Source organism: Staurois parvus, unplaced genomic scaffold (assembly GCF_062004578.1).
Source record: "Staurois parvus isolate SC_StPar_1 unplaced genomic scaffold, SC_StPar_1.0 ptg000151l, whole genome shotgun sequence".
NCBI classification, from domain to species: domain Eukaryota; kingdom Metazoa; phylum Chordata; class Amphibia; order Anura; family Ranidae; genus Staurois; species Staurois parvus.
This window is the reverse complement of record NW_028317947.1, coordinates 15,455,910-15,472,131: the sequence shown is the minus strand read 5'-3', so window position 1 is coordinate 15,472,131 and position 16,222 is coordinate 15,455,910. Positions and strand designations below refer to the sequence as shown.

The following is a 16,222-nucleotide window of genomic DNA, read 5'->3' as shown; positions in this document are numbered from 1 at the left end:
TCCAAGTCATTACAGTTTGGTAGATGACGTTTGGCAACTCGAACTTTCAGCTCCCTCCACAGATTTTCAATCGGATTAAGGTCTGACCAGGCCACTCCAAGACCTTAATGTGCTTCTTCTTGAGCCACTCCTTTGTTGCCTTGTCATGTGTAGTTCTGGGATGATTCCTCACTGTTCTCATGATCATTGACACTCCACGAGGTGAGATCTTGCATGGTGCACCAGACCTAGGGAGACTGACACTTGTTTTGTGTTTCTTTCATTTGCAAATGATTGCACCAACTGTTGTCACCTTCTCACCAAGCTGCTTGGCGATAGTTTGGTAGCCCAGTCCAGCCTTGTGTAGGTTTACAATCTTGTCCCTGACATCCTTGGACAGCTCTTTGGTCTTTGCCATGGTGGAGAGTTTGGAATCTGATTGTTTGATTGCTTCTGTGGACAGGTGTCTTTTATACAGATAACAAAATGAGATTAGCAGCACTCCCTTTAAGAGACTGCTTCTAATCTCAGCTTGTTACCTGTATGAAAGACACCTGGTAGCCAGAAATCCTGCTGAATGATAGAGGATGAAATACTTATTTCCCTCATGAACATGCAAATCAGGGCATCATTTGTTAGACATGCATTTCTTTTGAATTTTTTGTTGCTATTCTGTCTCTCAGTGTTACAATACACCGAACATTTGATTTTTAGACTGATCATTTCTTTGTGAGTGGGCAAACATTCAAAATCAGGAGGGGATCAAATACTTATTTCCTTCACTGTATATCCTGTGGTCCAGTGTTCATTCCGATCTTCCACAGCACATCAAGAAAGACGTCCAATTCTCTAGGAGGATTCCTATAAAGGGAACACCGGTGTTGATGGGGAGCACCAGGCTCACACGACCCTCTTCATAGAGATCAATGGTCCTCTCTTTTTGTTTCTGCATTAAAGGAGTCTTCCTGTGTTGTCTCTAAAGGGGATTTGCTGGAAATTGCGATCGACTGCAGCGCTTGTCTTTGGATCTTCAGCTCCTTGTTATTTCTTGGTGATACTTGAAAGCATTCCACAGGTTTTTTCTGGCAGGTTTTCCCAGCGGCCTTGTTTTATTGAGTCTGTAGATGTTTCATAATTTTGCCTTGGCGATGGAGCTGAAATGTCAGCTTCCTCTCATGTTAATAAATACAAATATGCAGAGGAATACGGTTCTGTGTGACTTCAGAGGAATCTTACTTCTCTCACCCAAGAAAAAACAAAGCTGCGGCTTTTATGTGTACCGATGAAAAAACATTTCACACAGAACCGAACCGGGGTGTCAAAGAGTGCATTCTGGGATATTGGTGGAATCTGGTGCTCTCCATGTCAACCAGATTGTTTAAATGCTCAAGGAACATTGGCTGAAAATGTCTGGGCTCTCTAGAAATCACACAGCCTGTTTTCTAATTAAAATTAATGCACATAAAGAAAATCTGTCTGCCTGCCTGCTTGCCTCTGTTTGACGACCTACCCCTCTCTGCCTGTTTGCCCATGTGCCGCCTCTGCCTGCCTGCTCGCCTCTGTCTGACGGCCTGTCCCTCTCTCTGCCTGTCTGCCCGTGTGCCGCCTCTGCCTGCCTGCTCGCCTCTGTCTGACGGCCTGTCCCTCTCTCTGCCTGTCTGCCCGTGTGCCGCCTCTGCCTGCCTGCTCGCCTCTGTCTGACGGCCTGTCCCTCTCTCTGCCTGTCTGCCCTCCTCTATGGTTGCAGGCTTTGCCCGTGTGCCTTCTCTGTCTGCCTGCCTGCTCGCCTCTGTCTGACGTCCTACCCCTCTCTCTGCCTGTTTGCCCGTGTGCCTTCTCTGTCTGCTTGTCTGCCTGCTCGCCTCTGTCTGACGTCCTACCCCTCTCTCTGCCTGTTTGCTCGTGTGCCTTCTCTGTCTGCCTGCCTGCTCGCCTCTGTCTGACGTCCTACCCCTCTCTCTGCCTGTTTGCCCATGTGCCGCCTCTGCCTGCCTGCTCGCCTCTGTCTGACGGCCTACCCCTCTCTCTGCCTGTCTGCCCTCCTCTATGGTTGCAGGCTTTGCCCGTGTGCCTTCTCTCTCTGCCTGTCTGCCCTCCTCTGTTTGCAGGCTTTGCCCATGTGCTTTCTCTGTCTGCCTACCTTTTTGCCCCTGTCTGACAGCCTGCCCCTCTCTCTGCCTGTTTGCTCGTGTGCCGTCTCTGTCTGCCTGCCTGTTCGCCTCTGTCTGACAGCCTACCAATCTCTCTGCTTGTCTGCCCTCCTCTCTGTTTGCAGGCTTTGCCCGTGTGCCTTCTCTGTCTGCCTGCCTGCTTACCTCTATGTCTGCCGGCCTGCCCCTCTCTCTGCCTGTCTGCTGGCCATGCCTGTGTGCCCTCTTCTCTGTCTGCCTGTTCCTTTGTCTTTTGACCTGCCCCTCTCTTTGTCTGACTGCCCCTCTCTCTTTGTCTGACTGCCCCTCTCTCTTTGTCTGACTGCCCCTCTCTCTTTGTCTGACTGCCCCTCTCTCTTTGTCTGACTGCCCCTCTCTCTTTGTCTGACTGCCCCTCTCTCTTTGTCTGACTGCCCCTCTCTCTTTGTCTGACCGCCCCTCTCTCTTTGTCTGACCGCCCCTCTCTCTTTGTCTGACCGCCCCTCTCTCTTTGTCTGACCGCCCCTCTCTCTTTGTCTGACCGCCCCTCTCTCTTTGTCTGACCGCCCCTCTCTCTTTGTCTGACCGCCCCTCTCTCTTTGTCTGACCGCCCCTCTCTCTTTGTCTGACCGCCCCTCTCTCGTTGTCTGACCGCCCCTCTCTCGTTGTCTGACCGCCCCTCTCTCGTTGTCTGACCGCCCCTCTCTCGTTGTCTGACCGCCCCTCTCTCGTTGTCTGACCGCCCCTCTCTCGTTGTCTGACCGCCCCTCTCTCGTTGTCTGACCGCCCCTCTCTCGTTGTCTGACCGCCCCTCTCTCGTTGTCTGGCCGCCCCTCTCTCGTTGTCTGGCCGCCCCTCTCTCGTTGTCTGGCCGCCCCTCTCTCGTTGTCTGGCCGCCCCTCTCTCGTTGTCTGGCCGCCCCTCTCTCGTTGTCTGGCCGCCCCTCTCTCGTTGTCTGGCCGCCCCTCTCTGCCTGCCCTCCTCTATGTCTGCCTGTCTTTCTTCTAGCTAAATTTTCTCTTGAAATAGCAGCAAGTGGTCCCTTGGAGATGTAAAGAGGGTATCACTCTCTGTGTTAGGTCTTCACCCAAAATCTACCAGCGCCAATTTCTTAGCACTTTATTGTGTCATGAATTTCCTGTTGCCAACCTCTGAAGAGCTTTGGTACATTTCCTACAGCAGCAAATGAGGGAGAATCTATTTTTCAGAACAGTTAGTGTTAGCCTTAACTTCCACTCTGAACTCTGGAAAAAAATTCTCCCATGCAGCGGGGCTGTGCCTGTACTGCATGGGTTAACTGCTCATTCTATGGGATTGCAGAGCGGAGATGTACTTACCTAATCTGCCAATCCTCCAAGACCGGTCCCTGCCGCTCCTGCATCCCCGCACGCTAGCGAGCTTCTAAATGGACTGTCCCTAACATCATCACGCCCATAGACCGGCTCCGGACATTAGGATGGCAGGAACAGTCCACTACTGGACGTGGGGGAGAGCAGGTTTTCCGGGGGATCAAAGGATTGGGTAAGTATAGCCTTTTGGTGCACCCCTGGATAAAACGAGTAGTTAACCCATGCAGTGCAGGCACAGCCCCACTGCATGGAAGAAAACATTTTTTTGCCTGGAGTTCTTAAGTAATATAGGAATATTTTCAGCTTCATTTTCAAATGCTAGTTGGAGGAGCATCGTGTTCAGCAGGCATTTAGCATTCAGCAGGCTCATTAGTCTCCTGAAGCTTGCTACATGCCTACTGAAGCCGGCTAAATGTTTGCTTAGGAGGAACTATACTTATGTCATAAAGCTATGTTAACAGCCTTGCTGGGATGGATACATACATAATTGAAAACCTGAAAACCGAACTTTCACGGTGAAAATGTTACTCCAGGATTCCTGCGGTGCTTTCTAAAATCTCTAAAGGCCTAGGCGGTGGGCCTTGTCATCTTTGTGGACAGGTACAGCTCAAGGACAGATTGGTTGATCTTGCCGTTCACTAAAATCATGTGACCAACTGTCCACGCCTTTAACCCTTTGACTGCCAAGGATGTATAATACATCATTTAAAGGGGGGGTTGAAACAAGCTCAGAGCTGAAATCTCCCCCGATAGAAAGGACTGACCCGTCTGATAACGATGAGTGTCGCACAGTTCTGGGTTTGCAGAATTCTGTAGCTCAAGATGCCGTGTGACTGGCAGGATTTATACAGTTAACCAGTAGCTTAGTCTCTGAAAGGAATAAAAGGAAAGTAAAGCTCTATTGTTCAAGGAAAAAAACCCATAAAATATTTGATATTTAGCTTACTAAAAATTTTGTTTACTTTTTTTTTTTTTTTTTAATTATGACCACAATAAAGAAAATGTACAAAACAAATTCCTTCTTGGGCTCCATGCACACTACATTTTTTTTTTTTTTAAAGCTAAAAAAAAAATGGTGGGTAAGAAACCCTGGTAATAGCGGTTTTTAGTAGCGTTTAGCGATTTATTAGCATTTTTACAGTACATGTAGAAAAAATCTGTTGGGAGTGTTTTAGTGTCGTTTTTGGGCTGGAAAAATGCTCTAAAAAAAACTACAAAAACAATTTTTTTCCTTGTTCCTAGACGCTGAAGCTAAAAAACCACTAATAGCCTAAAGTAGTGTGCATGAACTCCTGGAACAACAATATTTAGCCTCTAGGAGAAGAAACAAAATGCTAATGACAGCTTCTAGGAGCTTAAAAAAACTGCTAGTGTGCATGGAGCCTTAAAGCCCATAAAATAATCACTCCCGCACCTATTCACTTTTAAGGTTCCTAAAGCTTTTTGTCACTTAAAATGATTTTATAGGTTCCTTTTTTTTTTCAATAGCAAATGTCATACTTCTCTTTGTAGTGGTTTTGCACAGAGCAACCCCGATCCTCCTCTTCCTGGTCCCTTGCCAGCGCTCTTCTCTGTGTGCCACCATAGGAAGCTGCTTCCTGTAGTGGCACATGTGCAACATTAATCCAGATCCTTGCTGTGCGTGCCTATTGGCACCGGCACATACGCACACACTCACTCTCTGGGACTCGCCACACCCCCTTGTCACTGGATTTGATTGACAGCAGCAGAAGCCAATTGCTCCTGCTGCTCTCATCTAGTCCAGTGAGGAGGGAGGAAGAAATGACTGGCCTCAGAGATTAAACAAATCCTCCTACATAATTTTGTACCCGTCTACCAGCAATCTTCTCTTCTCCACATCTGTTGAAAGTGCTGAATTTACAAAGCTTGTAGAACTGTCAAAAAAAAAAAAAGGGTGCGGAGAGCTGAAGTTACACTCTGCAGAGCTCAGTGAGGAGAGTTCTGAGAGCTGATTGGAAGGAAGGCACACACCTCCTGTCACACAGCTCACAGGACCAGAGCTGAGGCTGTCAATCTGCTGGAGGTCTCTCCCCTGTCACCATTTTTTCTCTTGGTGTCAGGAAAACTTGGAAACTCAGAAGTGATTCATGTAGATAGCAGGTGAACGTAGAAATGACGCAGAGTGCTCTTATTTGAGATAAGTACGCACTAGAGAGCAGCCTTTCTCAACCTGTTCAAAACAGAGGAACCCTTGAAATGACAGAGGAACCCCTGCTAAAAATGATTGTATCTACAGCTCATGATACATTTGTGTGATGGTCAGTGGAAAGAATGTTCCTTACACTTGTGGTCATTGGGAAGAATTATTATTTATTTTATTTATTACAGATATTTATATAGTGCTGTCAATTTACGCAACACTTTACATATATATTGTACATTCACATCAGTCCCTAACCCTCAAGGGGCGTATAATCTAAGGGCCCTAACTCACATTCATACATACACATACTAGGGCCAATTTAGACAGGAGCCAGTTAACCTACCAGCATGTCTTTGGAGTGTGGGAGGAAACTGGTGTACCCAGAGGAAACCCACGCAGGCACCGGGTTGAACATGTAAACTCCAGGTAGGTGGTGCCATGGTTGGGATTCAAACCAAAGACCCTAGTACTGCCAGGCGGCAGTGCTAACCATTTAGCCATTGTGCTGCCCAGAATTACCCCCTTATAGATAGCTAAAAATATCAATGGTGTCAGCAGGAACCTATCTGAAAGGTGGATATTGCTCAAGGAACCCCTAGCAACCTCTGGAGGAACCTTTGGGTTCCATAGAACCCTGGTTGACAAACCCTGCTGTAGAGGAATATGTTCATATTTCATGTCTGAGCTTTCCAACCACTTTAAAGACACTTCAACCTTACACTTGCTGGTGTCTCTTCTACTTGTGGTGACAGTGATCTAGTATTACAGACCTGGTCTGATCTCTGCCCACACTGCCGCTAGAACCTTAAGGACCTGTGAGGACCCCACTGACTGACAGCCAATGGGAAGCGTCTGTATCACGTATCTGGTGATGGAGGCCAATGGAGAGAGGGCTTCCCTTGTGGCTAAGTTCCGGACTCCCCTGAGAGTAGGACAGCGGGAGTCAGGCCCAAAGTTGCACAGGTCGCCTGTAGGAGTGCTGGTTGGTGGTCCACTCAGAAGCACAGCTGGTGCACGGAGATCGGTCTGCAGACAGGAGGCGCCTGTGCGTGGTATGCAAGCCCTTCTGGGATTTGGATGTATACTGGGTAGTTGGTTCAAGCCAAGGTCAGGTACCAGGTGGGAATCAGATCGGTTGTAGTCAGATGGGATAGCCGAGGTCATTCACAGAGGAGCGAGAGAGAGAGTATCCGTAAGTCAAGCTGAGGTCAGATCAGGGGTAAATCAGAGTCGACAGGTCCAGGAGCAAACTGAGTCGGTAACAGGAAATCACAAGTCTGAATCACAGGGACCAGGAACAGGGCACGGGGAGCTAGAGATCATCCAGCAACTAGAGGAAGTGATGAGCCTCCTTATAAAGGCCATCTGGCACCAGACTGAGGCTGATGTGTACTTCTGCGGCCATGTAGAGTACTGGCAGAAATGCCAGATCTTCCAGAACTTCTGCCATGGACAGGACCCTGACAGTCTGTGTGAGTGGGCAAACTGACACCCAAAAAAAGACCCACTTGCTCTGAAAAAACTCGAGACCTGGTGCGTCATGTGACTGCAGATTTGGGTAAATATTTGAGGCATTTAGATTCCATTTCTATTTTTAATTGCTGCGGTCATTAGTTAGAGGGGGATACTGTTTTTGGGAGGTCGGCTTCTCTGGGCGGACATCAACTTACACTAGCATTTCCAGACCTAGTGCTAAAAGGTACTTGACTGTGCTAATAGGGTCCTAATTCTAATTTCTGGATTACCCAGCATGTATCTCCCCACACAGAGGGATCTGGCAGCGAGGAGCTGTCGGAGACTGCACCCTTGTTTACTGACAAGACTGGACTTACAGTACACATAGCTAGGGATTATCTTTGCTTTGGGAAAACTCCAAGTTCCCGTTCAGGATTCCACAGCTCTGACAAATCAATTACCAGTGTCTCATGTGTGATATCAGAGCATTGTGAATGGCAGGAATGTGGCAACCTTATCTGTACATTATACTGCATTAAATATTCAATAGCTAATATTAAATCCAGTAAGTCGTGGAAAACTTTAGAAGAAATATTCTTGTTAAAAAAAAAAAAGCTGAAAACATAATATACTCATCTCAGATATACAGAAGCACCCTTTAGTTCACCTACACTGTATGGGCAAAGTTTGTGATCACATGATCATCACACTTATAGGAGCTTGCTCGAGGTCCCATTCCAACACCACAAGCATTCATATGGAGTTGTCCACCCTTTGTGGCTAGAAGAGCCTCCACTCCTCGGGAAAGGAGATTTTGGAGTATCTGTGGGGATATGAGCCTATTCAGCCAAAGGAGCATTTTATGAGGTCAGATACTGATATTGAAGACCTGGCTGGCAGTAGGGTTGAGGTCTTCATGCAGGGTTATTGAGGTGTTCCACTCCAAACCAAACTTGCGTTCAGGAGTAGATTTTGGTGTCCTTTTATGAAACCCAAGAACAGCGGCGATTCTGAGGATCGTTGCTGATCTCTGATCATTAGTGGTTTAGGAAGCAGAGATGATTAGCGGAGAACATGTTCTCCACTGACCATCTCAGCACACAGATGGCCAGTGTATGAAGGAGCGATGTCAGCCCTTCACTGGTGATCTGTGTTCTCCCTCCAGATTCTCCAACCTAGAGCTGGAGAATCGGAGGAACCGCAAACGAAGCAGCGTAATTTATCGCTGCTTAGTAAACGCTGTTTGACTGATCTCTTACTGGAATTTCGCGAGTATAGTAACAGCCGTTTTCCAGCGTTCAAAGCGTTTGTAGATCGCTTCTCCCTTCATTCGGAGAAGCGATCTACACTGCTTCATAAAAAGGCATTCAGAGGAGAACTCTCTTCTCTGAGAATGCCGGAGAACTGAGCTGCGGTCATTTACCACTGCATGATGAAAGGACACCCTTATCAGCGTTGTAAACGCGGCTAACCGCGTTTAGAAGCATTTGAGTTTAGAAGCGTTTTTTAACTGTTCCATATCCAGATGCTCTCCAGAGCCTTTTTTCATCATCAGAAATGCATGGAAAGAGTTTTCCTTGTATTCAAATATACCCGACACACCAGTGCCGTCAGTTCCAGGTTTTGTGTGAAGGAAAAAATGGTAGAACGTGCCGCATTATGCTCATGATGGGATCCATAGTGAATACAACCAGAAAAGACCGGTCATCTCAACACATACTGCTCTCTCTGCTTCTGCTCTCTCTATTTCTCTCAAAATGTCTGAAATAGGTAATTTTCGTACTGTTTTTCAGTGCATTCTGGGCATTTTGGAAGGTCTCCTGAGGTTATCTTAAAAAAACGCTTCTAAACACAAATGCTTATAAACGCGGTATGCAACCTACGTTTTCCAGCAGTCAGGTTCCATCGTTCAGAAGAGTTTTCCAAACATCCCGTGTACATGGAGCCTTAGGGTGAGAACTGATGATTGGACACCACTAAGTTCTCCCTGCCGCTCTGAGAAGAGAGCAGTGACTGTCAGTCACGGCTCTCTGCTGTGGAGGGGACGGGACTGGCTGGCTCAGTGATGTCCGCTGTCAGCGAAAAATGGCTCACAGGAGTCCTGAACAAACAAACCTTTAACAATACCCTTCACTGAAACACTTTTTACTAGCTTGCTGTTCCCTCCTATTATTCAATATAATTATTCATAGGTTGCTGCTGGATAAAGCTCTTGTGTGCTTCAATGTCTCTAAGCTAATGTTGATATATGATATCAGCTGCATAGGGAGTGCATTGTTTCTAGTGAGTCAGCCAAATCAGATTGCATTGTGTGGAGGCATAGTAAAAGCCAACCCTTTGTAGCAGTGCAGGTGTCTGCAGGTTCAATTATAAAGCAGCGGCATTGCAAGAATTCCATTACCATAGCTCTATACTGAGTAGAGCTTTACTTTAAAGTGATTGTAAAGGTTAATTTTTGTAATATTAAAATAACAAACATGTTCTACTTACCTGCTGTGAGTAATGGTTTTGCAAAGGGCAACCATGATCCACCTTTTTTCAGGTCCCCCATCGGCACTCTTGGCTCATGAGCTCCTGCTCAGTGCCCCCATAGCAAACCGCCTGCTATGGGGGCACTTGTGTATGCTCACTCCCAAGGTGGCTGTGTGTGTCCATAAGACACATTGTGCGCAACTCAATCCCACCCCCCGTTCTCACCTCACTGGCTGTGATTGTCAGCAGCGGGAGCCAATGGCTCCCACTGCTGCCTCTGAGCCAATGAGGCAGGAGAGAGCCACTGCTTTCCTGCATATTGCTGGATCGAGTTTGGGCTTAGGTGAGTATTATGGGGGCGGGCTGCATAGCATGCATCCTGGTAAAAAAACCTTCAGCCTTTACCACCACTTCCTGTCCAGCCCATGTATATAAACAGCCGGACGGGAGCAGTGCAGAGGCGGATTGTCGTTCATAAACGGCGCCCGCCACTTTAGCCTGTGCACGCTCCCTGGGAGAGCGCGACACCACGATCTGGCGCCCGCTTTCTCCTCCAGCACAGTGGAACACCGATCGCTGTATGGGACCTCTATGTGAAGTCCTGATCATGTGATTACTGATTGGCCAATCAGTGATCACATGAATAGTAATAAGCAAGATGTCACTTCTGACATAATTGCTTACTACTAGTGAAATCTGTGAATGATCACAGAGGTTACATGGTACAGGGCTATTCACAACAGCCTTGTACCATGTGACAAGCTGTGACCAATCACAGCTCACACAGTAGTTCTCAACGGCTGCAAGAATGCAGTCGGAGAGAAGGAGAAATGATTGCTTTTACAGGCTTTATGGGTGTAAAAGCAATCGATGTAAAAAAAAAAATCTTTATCACCCCCCACAAGTAGTACAGTGTCACTATGGTGACACTGTATTGCTAGGGTGACAGTATGTTTAAAAAAAACCCCATGAATAAAATAAAAATGTAAATACATTTTAGAAAAATTATAATTTTTGGTTATACACTAATTTGGGTTATTTTTTTTTTTTTTACAAAAAAGATAGCTGAATACATTTTGGCCAAGATTTATGAAGAAAGATTATTTATTTGCAAACTTTTATAAGAAAAACACTTTTTTACAAAATGTTTGGACTTTTTCATTTATATAGCAAAAAAAAATAAAAATCCCAGTGGTGAATAAATAAAAAAAAATGCTAAAAAAATTCATATGGGTACAGTGTTGCATGACCGCGCACTTGTCATTCAAAGTGTGACAGCGCTGAAAGCTGAAAATTGGCCTGGACAGGAAGGGGGTGAAAGTGTCCGGACTGGAAGTGGTTAAATGCCCCAAGGCAGAGTGTAAACCTGCGCTCATGTGGTGGGTGTGCATGTAAGGGAGAGCATCCAGTTATCTGATGATGGCTGTGAATTCAAACAAATGAAGCAGTAATTTAGCAGCCTTGGATGGCAGCCAATAGAAACGCTCAAGTCTGGCTTCACATGGACACCTAATAAGAATCATCTATTTGGCTCAGAACAAAGCATCAGCCTTCTGTTTTCTTAATATAGATATACATAGGCACGGTTGGCCAAGTAGAACTGCACCTATGTTAATTAGCTTAGTCAGTGAATTCAATGTGTAATGGATGATGATGACAATGAGATCACTGTGTGCTTTTTTTTTTTTTTTCTCTCCTTCCTTCCAGCTCGGTCTCCAGTGTTCAGCGCAATGTTTGAGCATGAAATGGAAGAAAGTAAAAAGGTACAGTATGATATTTTGTAACAAGGTAACTTAACCTTTTCACCGCCAGGTCTGTACATCGGGGTGGGGGTTTATACACAATCGCCTCCGGGATTGTGTATAAAGCGGACAGGCAGACTTCAGCCTGTCAGGTGGAAGCAGTTGGGTGACTCCAGAGCCTCCGGTAATGGCTTTCCCCCCACATGCACGCTCCCGCCATGTTTCCAGGTCCAAGGAGCGCCATGGCAGGTGGAGGGGAGAGAGGAGAGCGGAAAAACGTCTGCTCTCTTCCCCTTCCTTCGGTGACCCACAAGACGACGTGTATGACGTCACTCCAGGTCACCCCTGTCACTTTTTTTTTTAGACCCTACATATCTCAATAAAAAAGTAAAAAATAAAAAAATGATTGCAAAAAAATAGTTTCATCCAAACACATAACATCCCCCCCAAAAAAAAACAAACAATTGAGGTCACCCCAACCCCAAATATACGCACATACAAACGTAAACGCATGAAAACGTTGGTTGCGATAATCATGTTGCATCTCGCCGCACACGCCGGAATGAGAGCAATATTTCTAGGACTTCCTCCGTAAAACACTAAACTGATGACCTGTAGGGGCTTTTGAAGCATCGCCTATGGAAAATATCGGGTACTGAAATTTGTCGCCATTTCACAGGCGCACACAAATTTAAGGTTTGGCATGTTGGGTATGTATTTACTCGGCGCGACCTCGTGTCTTATATTTTACCAAAAATTTGATTTGTTTGCCCTAAAATTCACTTTAGTGTGTTTTTTACTGCAATTTTGCATTTTCTAGACCTTTGCTGTAATGTCGTGTGACATTAAAAATTGCAGCTAACATGATTTTCTTCTCTAGGGTCTCTGCTTTCAGAAAATATATAATTTTGGGGGGGTTTGTGTAGTCTTCAGGCCTAAAATGATTTTTTTTTTAAAAAATATGTACAAAAAAAAAATAATAATGCAAAAACGGCTCTGGCAGCGAAAGGGTTAAAGCAGCATTGTTTACGTGACAGTTGCTTGGGGAGCTAGAGCCTTGTTTAATGGAGCAAATGTGTTAGGGCGTGGTTAGGCAACCTTTGAGAGGTGGAGATTTACCTGAACAACAGGAAAGAGATCAAAGATCATCGGGGTTCTGCACCCCTTCTTTTTAACTAAAATTAACTAGCAAGGCCTAACTAAATTGTAAGGAAAGCTTATAGAAAGAAAAATCTAATAAAACAAATGTCATTGTAAAAATATAAACTTGGCCTCCTGTAAAAGTGGACCGTGTCAGTCATTCAAGCAGTGGGATGGTGTCAGGGCAGTGGATGGTGTCAGTCGTTTTTTGTTTCTTATTATTTACAATCATTTTTTTTTTAATATTGTTTAGGAGCCCTCTTGGGGGGGCTTTGGTGATGTCTCATTTTTGGGACAGAGAAAGGGACTGAGCACAGAGATTCCCCAGTCCCTTTCTCTGCACCCTCAGCTGCACTGGACAGTGAATGAATAGGAAGCACTCTGTGCTGAGCAGCTTCCTTTTTATTTACACTGTGAAGCATAAGCAAGCACAGTTTACTATGCTTCAGCTATGAATGAACACAGTAAATGGATTGGTACCCCTTCCCTCACTGTCCATCCTGAAAAGATCCCCGCAGCAGCCAGCAGGAGAGGAGGGAAGCCGGCAGCACTGCGAGGGGACAGGGGGGACCAGGAGAGCACACAAAGGGCCCGGGCAGCAGACAAAAAGAGGAACAGGGACGAGAGGAGCGGCCTTTACTGGAACCCATCTCCTGTATTTTCCTCCTGCGGCAGCTGAATGCTGGTGGGAGGGAGAGTAGGAAAACCCCGCTTCCAGCTGCTTCAGGAGGAAAATACAGGAGATCAGTTCCAGTAAATGCTGCTCCTGCCGCCCCTCTTGTTCAGGTCCCAAGGAAATGAGCCGATTCTGAAACCCAAAAGCCATTTTTAATGGAGCATGTGATTGGTCTAGCCAGTATCCACCCAAAAATGAACTTTTCAAAGGGGTTCTCTTTTCTCACCCAAACAATAGAAACCCGAAAGAAAACGGGATTATAATTTATACAGTTTGTGGAACATCTTTTATCTGTTTCATTTGTACTTTTCTCAGCAGCTAGTCAGCTGTCCGTGCTGCCTGCCAGTCCTATAATGTAGCTGAGTCCTCCTATTGTTGGGGTGTCGGCTAGCCATGGCTTTTGAATTGGTTTTCCTTTTATTGCAGGAGAATCATCTGAGAGTCGGACCTTAGAGTACATCTTCTCATGCAGTAGTCCGCTAAATCAGCCCATAGATTAGGCACTTTTTTTTTTTTTTCTTCCATCATGGGTGAAAGGAAAGAAAATTGCTTGATAGATGGATTAAATCTCGTCTGGTCCCTACTGACCCAGCTGATATTCGATCCATCTATGGCTGGCTTAACAATGGGGTCCGCTTGATTTGTAGAGATGCTGGCCTCTACAGGTGAAACTCGAAAAATTAGAATATCGTGCAAAAGTTCATTTATTTCAGTAATGCAACTTAAAAGGTGAAACTAATATATGAGATAGACTCATTACAAGCAAAGCAAGATAGTTCAAGCCGTGATTTGTCATCATTGTGATGATTATGGCTTACAGCTCATGAAAACCCCAAATCCACAATCTCAGAAAATGAGAATATTACATGCAATCAATAAAACAAGGATTGTACATAGAACAATATCGGACCTCTGAAAAGTATAAGCATGCATATGTACTCAGTACTTGGTTTGGGCCCCATTTGCAGCAATTACTGCCTCAATGCGGCGTGGCATGGAAGCTATCAGCCTGTGGCACTGCTGAGGTGTTATGGAAGACCAGGATGCTTCAATAGCGGCCTTCAGCTCTTCTGCATTGTTCGGTCTCATGTCTCTCATCTTTCTCTTGGCAATGCTCCATAGATTCTCTATGGGGTTCAGGTCAGGCGAGTTTGCTGGTCAATCAAGCACAGTAATCCCATGGTCACTGAACCAGGTTTTTGCTGCCAAGTCCTGCTGGAAAATGAAGTCAGCATCCCCATAAAGCTCGTCTGTGGAAGGAAGCATGAAGTGCTCCAAAATCTCCTGGTAGATGGCTGCGTTGACCCTGGACTTAATGAAGCACAGTGGACCAACACCAGCAGATGACATGGTTCCCCAAATCAACACAGACTGTGGAAATGGCACACTGGACTGGACAGTGTGTGCCTCTCCATTCTTCCTCCATACTCTGGGTCCTTGGTTTCCAAATGAGATGCAAAAGTTGCTCTCATCAGAAAAGAGGACTTTGGACCACTGAGCAACAGACCAGGTCTGTTTTTCTTTAGCCCAGGTAAGACGCTTCTGACGTTTGTTGTTCAGGAGCGGCCTGACAAGAGGAATACGACATTTGAAGCCCATGTCCAGGATCCGTCTGTGTGTGGTGGCTCTTGATGCACTGACTCCAGCCTCAGTCCACTCTTTGTGAAAGTCTCCAACACTTTTGAATGGCCTTTTCCCGACAATCCTCTCCAGGCTGCGGTCATCCCTGCTGCTTGTGCACCTTTTTCTTCCACACTTTTCCCTTCCACATAACTTTCTATTAATGTGCTTTGATACAGCACTTTGGGAACATCCAACTTCTTCTGCAATTACCTTTTGAGGCTTTCCCTCCTTATGGAGGGTGTCAGTGATGGTTTTCCGCACAACTGTCAGGTCAGCAGTCTTTCCCATGATTGTGATTCCTACTGAACCAGACTGAGAGACCATTTAAAGGCTCAGGAACCCTTTGCAGGTGTTTTGGCTTAATTAGCTGATTAGAGTGGGACACTTTGAGCCGAGAATATTGCACCTTTTCACAATATTCTCATTTTCTGAGATTGTGGATTTGGGGTTTTCATGAGCTGTAAGCCATAATCATCATAATGATGACAAATCACGGCTTGAACTATCTTGCTTTGCATGTAATGAGTCTATCTCATATATTAGTTTCTTCTTTTAAGTTGCATTATTGAAATAAATGATCTTTTGCACGATATTCTAATTTTTCGAGTTTCACCTGTAAGTGGTGTAATATAAACAAGTGATTTTAATGTTTACTTTTTATCCCCAAATCCCCATTCAATTGGATACTTTAACTGACATTTGACAAGAAAGCTACCCACTGATATCATGCTTTGTTACATTTTCACCTGTTATAATAGGAATACATTTATTTTTAGAAATGTATCATGTTTTCAATCCTAGAATCGTGTGGAGATAAAGGATGTCGAACCCGATGTTTTCAAAGAAATGATGTGTTTCATATACACCGGCAAAGCATCCAACCTAGACAAGATGGCTGACGATCTGCTTGCTGCCGCCGATAAGGTATTCTTGTTAGGCAGTAATGGGAAAATTGGAAATCTTTTGTGTAATCGTGGTTTGAAGAGTTCTGTGTATGAAAATATAGAAGACAGAGGTAGTGGTGTTTATTGTTGAAGATGCTTTATCATCATTGACTTGTTTATTGTGTCTTACAGGTACATTCAGGGGCGGACTGACAACTCATGGGGTCCCCGGGCAATAGGGGATCATGGGGCCCCTGTGTCCTTGCCCAGACTAAAAAAAGCCTATGAAAAAGGTACCAGGGGCCTCTCATGGGGCCCCCTACTGACCCCGGGCCCTCGGGCAGTGCCCGAGTTTCCAAATGGTCAGTCCACCCCTGGGTACATTATTTGTTTTTGCATTTGCTGAAAGCGTTCCTAAACTTCCTAAAGCAGAATTAAAGTGTTACTAAACCCACAACAGTAAAATCAGTCTGTATATGCAGTAAAGCATGCTTGTTATACTCACTGTGGAACGTAAGGGGTTAATCCTCTGCATTGTGTAAAAAGGATGTTTGATCCTGTCTTCTTTTTTCCTCCCCTTCTTCCATGTTCCCCATTTAATCTCCTGAT

At 45.5% G+C, this 16,222-nt stretch overlaps 1 protein-coding gene across 2 annotated transcripts in view; it reads left to right on the top strand.

The window, feature by feature from the left end:
- The window catches only part of SPOP (speckle type BTB/POZ protein), a 78,688-nt gene that overhangs the window by 44,609 nt on the left and 17,857 nt on the right, over positions 1–16,222 (top strand). For both annotated transcript variants that reach the window (XM_089674491.1, XM_089674492.1), the window contains exons 8-9: positions 11,256–11,311; positions 15,531–15,653. In XM_089674491.1, the coding sequence (XP_089530617.1) occupies positions 11,256–11,311; positions 15,531–15,653 (179 nt within the window). The remainder of the gene's footprint in view (positions 1–11,255; positions 11,312–15,530; positions 15,654–16,222) is intronic.